The sequence below is a fragment of the Thalia democratica genome, chromosome 6 (genome assembly GCF_965202585.1).
Source record: "Thalia democratica chromosome 6, ktThaDemo2.hap1.1, whole genome shotgun sequence".
Lineage (NCBI taxonomy): Eukaryota > Metazoa > Chordata > Thaliacea > Salpida > Salpidae > Thalia > Thalia democratica.
The window spans coordinates 64,290,629-64,300,694 of record NC_139170.1 but is presented as its reverse complement, the minus strand read 5'-3'; the positions used below and the strand labels follow the sequence as shown (position 1 = coordinate 64,300,694).

The following is a 10,066-nucleotide window of genomic DNA, read 5'->3' as shown; positions in this document are numbered from 1 at the left end:
CTTTTTCTTGAATTAAAAAAAAAGAAAGGAATCTGGATCCGACTAAATAGTGGATCTAGTAAATCATTAGTTTAAAAGTTTTAACGACATTTGAGGTATTTACAACAAACATTCAATTTAAAGCATTAAGGATCCGTCCGGATCATAATTTAAAAATAATATTTAAACCTGGCTTTTTCTTGAATTAAAAAAAAAGAACGGAATCTGGATCCGACTTAATAGTTGATCTAGTAAACCATTAGTTTAAAAGTTTTAACGACTTTTGAGGTATTTCTGAAGCATAAAGTTTTTTATACTCTACTTGGTTCTTTAAATAATTATTAGTGTTACAATTGTTTTTTAAAACAAAATGTTCAATCAAGTCATTCCTAGTTTAAAAAATGGATAGAATATACTAGCTTTCTTAAAAACTACTTAGTTACAATTATGTTAAAGTTTTATTATGGTTTAGGGTTTGAGTATAATATAAGCATCCATTAGGGTATTTATTATCTTTTAGTAGGGTAATAAACCACATTCCATGTTGGCTATTACAAAAAACAAAAAAATAAGTTATAAGACAATACTTTTGTTTTGTATAAAAAGTTCATTATGGTATTTTTTGCCTAAAAAACATGTAAATGCTTTCTTGTTTTTTCTTCTTGAACCTTATTATTAACTAAGTGCTTTTCTATTTCAAATTACACCAATGCATTTAACTTGGTATTGCTCATCCTGCTTCTTAACCTGTTCTATTTTATTCAAACAACGAAACTTTCATCTAGTATCTGCAGTTTACATAGGGATTTAAACTCTTTCGCCCATTTAAAAATAGCTTCCCTCCCATCCCCTTCAACTAAAATCTTCCCAGGGTGCATTATTGCCAACTTCGGCAAACCCTGATCTAAACCTTCTTCCTCCTTTAACTATATAATTTCCAATGATTCTTTAGGGTAACTGTTTTTATGGTTCAAAATGTTAGCCTAAGCTTCCGAATATTAAGTATGGGAAAAACTTCAGAAATATCACTTAAAAACTGAAATTTAGAACAACTCTCACGAAAAACCTTTTCTCTAACTCAAAAAAAAAATAACTAGTAACTTCACGTGCTGTTTCCTGAGATTCCAAAAAATACTAATTTTAACGCCTTTAACATACTTTCTAATTCTCTGGAGCTTATGTTTTTAACTATTTTGCTTTCAGCTGATTCATTTAAACAAGATGAAAGCTTTAAAATGTTTTCGGAAAACTTAATACTTTTCTCATTTTGCCGACATTTTTTATAATTAATTTCTACATTTTTTCTGCATTGACAGTGTGTGTAGTTGGTACTTCTATAGAAATGCTTAATTCTATATTGAACTTTCTTTTCTTTCTTTGCATTACCTTTGTTCCCTTAACAGTTTTAGCGTCAAGTTTTTCCTGACTTTCCCTTTAGCACAATCTTAAGCTTCTCTAATATACATTTAGAAATACATTTCTTTTGCAGTTACAGACTCTGTAAAAAGTAACCTAAAAATGCTCAACAACCTAACCAGCTAACTTAATGTACCTAAAAACAAAACTAACTAAATTTGGCCACCTAAATCTTAGTTTCAAATACTATAACTGCTAAATATTTAGCGCGTTTTATTCAAAATAACTTGCCTCCCATAAGCCTAAAGTACACTTTATAAAATTTCTTAGGAGTTTAAAGGAAAGTTAGCTTACAAACTAGTTCTAAAATACTTTTAAAATAGTTTTTAAGTATAAAGATATCATCTGCTGAAAGATCTAACATGTATAAAATTTAGTAATCATTTTAGCTAACTAGACTATAGTTCAAGATTCTGAGATAGTTTACAATGAAAAAAAAAATATATAAAAAGACTATATTTCAAAAAGTGATCACTTTTATTTTTTTTAATATGTATTCCGCTTTATAAAGAGTTGTGGTAAATTTTTGTAAAAAAAATTTAATTTCTCATTATGGCTATTGAAACTGACTTGAAAAAAAAATTTACATAAGCTTACTAAAACTAAACTATCAAATTTGGTAAGCTAAATTTAATTCTAACGGTTAAAATGTATTTAAGTACATAGGGTTGCTATACCACTAGTTTAGTTAAAAATAAAACTGTCCTGAGCGACATATAACTGACTGATTCATCTTTAGTGTTTTTTAAATCTTAACGAAAGCTTTTAGAAATAATAAAAATCAAGTTTTTTAACAAAAGAGGTTATATATTTACAACTTATTAAATTAAAACTAAACCAACTAAATCTCGTTTTAAATCTAAAAACAATTCTGTTTTGAAATTATAAAATACCTAAAAATATCCTGAGCTTAACATATAAAAAAAAATATCCTGAGTCAGGCTGAGTTTAAAAAAACAATATTTAAAATATCCTAGAGTTATCAAAAGTAATTTTGTGGCAACCATGTAGAACAGGGGTCGGCAGCCTTAAGTAACTTGCGGGCCAATTTTACTAGGAAAAATAGCTCGCGGGCCGCACTATTTAGAAATAAACCTTTAAAGGCCACATTTATTTAAAAAAAATTCTAGTAATCAGCATAAAAATATTATTCAAGATCAAAAATACAATAAATTAAGCAACATTAGGGCACCAATAAAGATAGTTTATTGAATTAAGAGCCTAACAGTAAGTTTTTATTACGAAATCTTTAATTTTTATTGCTTTTAAATTGTATAATTTTGGCTAAAAATGAGCTCGCGGGCTGCAGATTTTGACATAAAGGGCCGCATTTTGCCAACGGGCCGCAGTTTGCCGACCTCTAATGTAGAATATAATTTTTTTTACCAAGCTAAAGACTGTAAAAAAAAAAACTATACCTCAACAATTATAAAGTCTTAAGAACAAAATGCAAATTGAATATTTTCAAATACTATACAAAAGAATCTAGAACTTGTTTGTTTTATTTCCAATAAAATAACTATTGAGTTTTAAAACTTATTATACATGTTGCAAGCTTATCGTTTTTTTTTTCTTAATTTATTTATTCAAAAAAAGGTTTACATACTTAAATTTTCATGAAAAAAAATTAAAATGATATGCTCAGTATTATAATTTATTTGTTGTATACTTGTCTATAACAGTGATTCAATTTTGTAATTTACAACTCAGAAAATATATTTTATTGCAATTAAATGTTGATGCTTTCTTGTTATTCAAATTGTTTCATATATATATTGTCTTTTTTTGCCTTTTTGTGACACAAAATAATGTAAATTTCCTAAAAATCTTATTTCTAAGTCGATACAAAAACTTCTATAAAACAGAAATCTCATTCACTATTTACTTTTTTTATTTTCTCAAATTAAAAGTAATAACTTTAGATTTCAAAACGATTTCGATACAATGCTTTGCTTTTTTATATATGAATCTGATCTAACCAAATTGTATAAAATTTAATAGTATTCCTTTTATTTATTTTTAATGACGCTTAAAGTGCTAAAGAGTACCTATATGTAAAAACTGTCTTTTAAGATTGCAAAACTAGGTATTAATGTAACAAAAAGCTAAAATAACAGAATCTTTCAAAGCTGAAAAATTGAAACAAAAATGATTTTTTGCACAATAATATACATTTCTGCAGATATGCAGCAAGTACTAAACTACGCGTCTGGATGACATTTCATTAAAGTTTAATTATTATTTTTTTATATTACTATATACTTTAAGTTAGTATTTAATGTTAGTTTTTTTATTCGGATTAGTTTAGTTAATTTTATACATTTATACTCAACAGTTCTAAAACTTAATTATGGTTACATAAATGAACTGAATATTTTGTGTAATGAATTAGAATCAAAATAACAAATAGCTGTCGTTAACTAGCATAATACTTATTTATATTATATATTAAGCTTAAGTTTTCATCTAATAACAGTTTATAGCTTAAAACTAATAAACTAACAAACTTAGTTTACATATTGAAAATCTTACTATTAAACGCAAGTAGTGTTATAAAAAAAAAGTTTCACGAAATGACATGTAAAATTGTTTACAATTAAAATTTAAATACATTATATTCTTAATGTTATTTTTAATTTTAAGTATTTTACAAACATGTTTACAATAAAACATCATAATTAGCGTCGACTTTATATATTTACAACAAAACTTTAGTTTAGTAATGTGCAAAATAAAATATTTTTAATTAAACTTCAATAATTTAAGTAGAAAAAGTTTAGGTTTAAATAAAATACTAAATAAAAGATATTTATAATATAAAGAAATGGGAAACTATTATTCACAACATTCACCATATTTACTTGAAGACAGTATAGAAAAAACACAAAGTTTGAAGCAAGTACTAAGAAAATACTTGAATAAATATCAAATTGGAAAGTCAGATCACGCAAATATTACTGCGGTGTTAAAAGCAGGTTGTAAACAGAATAACTTTAATGTTTCGTTTGATTTTCTTTACGAAAACTTTGGATACTTTAGAACAATAAAACATTTTAAGAACATCAAGAAAGGAACGTTTAACCTCACTTGTATATCTGATTTAACATTGCAAAACATGTTTAGTTTTTTGACTACAGGTAGTTGTTTTCTACTTTTTGAAACGCTTATAATATATTTCTAATATTTTAAAATAAAAAGCAAATATTAATGATCAAAAGGTTATAAAACATATAGTTTTAAACATTACTGTATATTTTACTTTTATGTATTCCTACTAATCAAAAAACATAAAATATTATTTTTTTTTATAAAATTCAAACAAATTAAGTAATAACAGTAGTTAAATTTTTTAGAAGTGATTTTTACGATGTTATTTGTTAGTATTTAACAACACAAAATAAAATGTTTTCTAACTTAAGTTGAAATACTTGTTTAATTTGTTTTATTTAACTAACATAAACAACAGAACTTATCCAAAAACTATAAACTTACATATGAGAAAAAAAAAACACTTTTTTTTCCTTATTAAAATGTATCTGTTCCTTATCTGGTAAAGTTTATATTTACATTTTATTTAAGAAATTGTACAGTAATAATTACACAGTGTGAAATATAGAAAACTAATGTAGCTTTTTAACTATAGGTAAATTAGAACTGAATCAAGCAAACATCATTGACTTATTAAAGGTAGAAGATTTACTTGGGGGTACAAAAGTTCAACAATATGTTTGCGAAGAAATGCTTACATTGGAAAACTACCATTTTTACTTCAAACTTTGTAAACTACTACACCTCAGACACCTAAAAGAATACTTTTATAACATCTTCTTGCAGCATTATCTTACTAAAATAGATGTAAAAACCTTTTATGAGCTGACTTATAAAGACATTGCTAATTTGATTGCTTCATCCCAGCTGAAAGTAGACTCAGAAATTGAAGTTTTCAATGCAGTGATAGATTGGATATCGTACAAAGAACGTGAACGTAAACAATTTATTCACGAACTTTTAAAACTAGTACGATTACCCTTCTTAACAAAAGAAATAATAGTTGATGTTGTGCAAGCTCATCCTTTGTGCTCAAGCTCTTTTGAATGTAAAAATATAATTTCAAATGCTCTAAAAGTCAAAGAAAACAGCCACATTTGCTCACCGAAAACATTGTTAGAAAATAGACACTACAGCAAAATTATAAACAACAAAAGAGTAATGTTAATTGGCGGAAAAGATAGAGCTACCAAAAATAATAGAAAATTTTCTTGTTTGTACGACATAGACGGTATGAAAATGAAAAAGTATAAGATAACAAGTGAAATGAACAAGCAAAGGTCAAGAAGCAGGGCTTTTGTTATTGGTACAAAAGTTTATTGTTTTTCAGGTGGCAGTGATTACACAAGCAAATTTCTTGACTTAAACTCTCTTGAAGTTTATTGCACAAAAAGTGATTGTTGGAAGTCACTGGCCCCCCTTAAAGGTGCGGGTTTCTCGCCAGGTTGTGATGACTTCTGTGGCTGCGCGTTTATGGGTAAAATATACATAATTCACCATACTTACAATTTACACAAGTTATCGAACTGTTCGGTTTACGATCCCAGCAATGACCGATGGAATAAGCGAGCGAACTTGAATGTATCAAGGTTATTTGCATCTTGCACTGTGTTTAACGGTAAGTGTGTGGTAGTCGGCGGTAGAAAATTTAACAATATTAACGTAAACTTGAAAACAGTCGAAGCTTACGACCACCATCTCAACAAATGGTCGTATTTGCCCGCTCAAACGCAAGTGAGTCGGTACAAATCGGGATTGATTTCGAAAGGAAACAAGATGTTTGTAATCGGTGGGGTGCAACGCGAATATTGTTTGTGGGGCGACCTAGTGACTCATGAAGTGTATGATTGCTCGACAAAGCAGTTTACTTTTATTGCAAACAACTATTTTACAGAGCAATTTGCTTGGACTTATAGTTTTTATAACTCCGGTCGCCTTAAATGTTTGTACACCGTTGCTGACAAAATCTTTGTTTTCGATGATGTTTTCCCTTCGGATAATGACGGCAATTTAAAGATTCCTACTTATGACGTAACTAGAAATACGTGGTTTGAAACTTGCATAAAAACTTCAGTCATTGAAAACATTTCTGAGTATTCTTTTGTAGCCTTGCAAAAATATTTAATCTAAAAATTTAGCAACAAACTGATTAATGTTTTTTTTACATAAAAAAGTATTTTAGTGACGAAAATTCTTAGTTTTTTATATTGTAATGAATGTTTCAGATTTAGTTAATTATCTTAACTGTAAGTTTTTAATTTACTCTTAAGTAGACTAAATTTAGTATACATGATATTTAACAAATATATAATAGTCAGTTACTACAGTGATTTTAAAAGTATATGCCCTACAAAAGGTCAACTTAAGAAAATAAAAACAAGTATGTTTAAATTTAAAAGCTTTTTAAACAACTATATAACTTTAAAATAATTGTTTTAAATAGTAAGCATAAATTTGATATATTCCTCAAAAATAAAGGAAAAGTAATTAGGATTTTTTTGATTTAAAAATAAATTTGTTGTCTTTAAAACGTTTTTGCTACAATGTAAATATATCATTTTACTAAACTTTATAAAAAATTCTTAGATGGTTACATTTTTTTATTATTGAAACAATTTTTTATCCTTTTTAAATTAATTTTTGGCACTATAACATTTTTATAGGTTTAATGCATTCTGGTAAAACTATTTTATACAACAATTTTAGTTTTTGGGTTTTTTATAGTTTTTTGAAGTTTTTCAAAAGTTTGAAGTTTTCTGACAATTTTCCTTATATACTACCAGAAGTGTGATTAAAAGTTTTTATCTTCACTAAAAAATTGATTAAAATTAAATTTTATTCAACTTTAAAAGTTTTGTTGTTTAGTCAAGACATTGAGGAGTTTCATATAGGGTCAAATAAAACTAAATTATTCGATAATATATCAAGTTGCAGTACTTTTCAGGAAACATTGTACTTTTGTTATTTTGTAAAATAAATTTATGGTTGTCGTAAGTTTTAATGTATCTTACAATAGTAATCCTATTTTTCAACTGTAGCCTAATCTGCTCGTACGACTAAAATTATTTTATATATAATTTTGACTTTAAAAGTCAAACAAAAGCTTTTATGAGAGCGAATCAATTTGTGTCTTATTTAAAAATGAAAATCCGATTTTTTTAATAATAAATTTTTGCCTAGTTTAGGTTAAAACTAGAACCATTAGATGGATGCGATGATTACTTATTATAAGTTATTTAGGTAATAATATATAATATAAGAATGTGTTGTATAGGTAGATGATTAAGATACTTTTTGTACACCTCGTACTTTAGTAGTTTTACTGTTTTTTTTTAATTTATGGTTGTCGTATGTTATAATATATGTTTCAATAGTTATCCTGTTATCATAGATAACCTTTTCTGCTTTCAGCATTGTTACAAGTTTGACTAAAATTCTTTCATAAACAGACTTCATTTTTTTTTATGTGAAAAAAAAGCTCTGTGAGGAAAGCAAATCAGTTTGTGTCTTAATTGAAAATGAATAGTCGATATTTTTTAATGATGAACTTTATGTTTAGTTTAGGTAAAAGTTGTAGCATTATATTGATACGGGTGCACGACTAATTAAAATCAGACAATTCAAACACCGAATATATAAATTGGAAAGGTCATAACTAAAAAAATAATGTATATTTGTCACATATAAAAGTTATATTTGCAGGTCCTATTAATATCTAAAAATTGTTTTTTTTTGCTAAAAATTTAATATCGTTCTAGATATGGCTAAAATAAAGTAAAAAGCATAGTTATATTTAGTAATTATAAAATAACTTAAAAATACTTAACATTTTTCAAAATTTGAAAAAGTTGCATGTAGATTTTAATAAGATTTTTATATGTATTTTTTCTTGTTTATATTAATTTTTGAAGTATAGTACTTAAAGTATTTAAAAAATATATATAATTGTACGAGTTTGAAATGTCATGTAACCTATAGATACGATGATTACTATAAATACTACAAACTATAAATAATAATTTATGATCTTTACCGCACGACTAAAAACAAAAGAATCTGAGACAACCTACGACAAGTTTTGTCTTAATTAGGACTCATCAGGCAAGCATAGTTGTGAGAAACCGATATTGTGCTCTTACGAAGCGGGTTTAGGTTCAAAGAACTAAAGCGACCGTTTAAAGGTATAAACTATACAGTTAATTTTTCTTTAAGCTCCAGAACAGGGGTCGGCAGGCATTTGGTGGTCGCGGGCCAAATTTCAAGTTTACGAAGTCCTCGCGGGCCGCAGTTTTAGTTTTAGTGACATTTGAATAATCTTTTGGTTTTAGTTTTAGTCACACGAGAGAAAAGTTTTGCTTTTATTCACCTTATCATTTTAAATAACTTTTAGCTATACATAGAATGCTTATTTAAATAAATATTTATTAGAATAAAATTTACTTAAGTGTTAATAACTATGTACTTTCATAAGCACTAATAAGTTAAAATTAATACTTTTTTAACTTTACTAACAACCTAACTCTTTATAAAAAACAAATTTTAAAGACAATTTATGGGTTACTTTATATATTTGTTATACTACTAACCCCTTTTTTCATATTTCTAAGAATATTTACTTCAAAAAAAGTTTTTGTGTGTTAAATAGTTTACATTCATTAAAAAATTTAGTAATTAGTTAACTTAATAAAATTAATACCTGTTTGTATTCCAGAAAGCTAGAACAAATTCTTTAACATAGTTAATTCGCGAATACTTAAATAAAATATCTTATTAGTAACTAGTCTTTTACATAGTTGCCACTTAAAAAGCAAAAATGTCTGAGTTGTATCAAACCAGCCTAAGTTTATTAAAAGTTGAAAAACCTAATAAATCGTTGTTTATTAAGCCCTAGTAAAATATCATCATCATTAAAAAGTAAAAAAAGTGTAAGAAAACAAGAAAAAACTACAATTAGTAAACTACACTACAATCATAAAAACTATTCTGGAAATTAAAAGATTTCTTTAAAGTGTTTGAAATAAAAGTTTCGCACAAACCTAAGTTTTTAAGCTTTTAAAATAGCCTGTTTGTGCAGCAACCTAGTTAAAACAAAGTTCACAGCATAAATAAATAACGAAAGTTATTAATAGTAAATAAATTACATGCCAAAAAAAATTATAAGTCAGCTGGAATGGACAATTAAGTTTCTTAAACAATTTTAACATAAGTATAAAACTTTATTGAGTTATTAGCGAAATAGAAAAACTTGTTTTTTATTAAGCATTATAGCAATTCTTTATCTGCAATAAGAATATTGCATTTAAAAATATTAATTGTAAAATATAAGACGAGCTACAAAAAAAAAAACGTTAATTAGGAGTTATTGCGAGAAACGATGAAAAAACAATTCACCAAAATCAGTTACAACAAAGCACATGATTATCTTCAGTAACTACAGAATTATAGAAAAAAAATGTTAAGGCAAGTTATAAAGTAGCAAAATTTATTATTTAAAATGAGATACCGTTTATAATTGAAAACTTTTTTAAAGAATTTATGTTGGTAGTAATGAAAAACTTTTGTTTATTTCATCAATGACAACAAAAGGTCGTATTTAGGAAATGCTTTAAGGTTATAAAGTCGC

At 26.2% G+C, this 10,066-nt stretch overlaps 1 protein-coding gene across 1 annotated transcript; it reads left to right on the top strand.

Annotated features, from left to right (window-relative positions):
• Positions 1–5,133: 5,133 nt before the first annotated feature.
• LOC145839321 (kelch-like protein 25) lies at positions 5,134–6,573 on the top strand. Its single transcript, XM_082946912.1, has one exon. The coding sequence runs from the start codon at positions 5,134–5,136 to the stop codon at positions 6,571–6,573; it is 1,440 nt and encodes a 479-aa protein (XP_082803038.1).
• Positions 6,574–10,066: the final 3,493 nt, after the last annotated feature.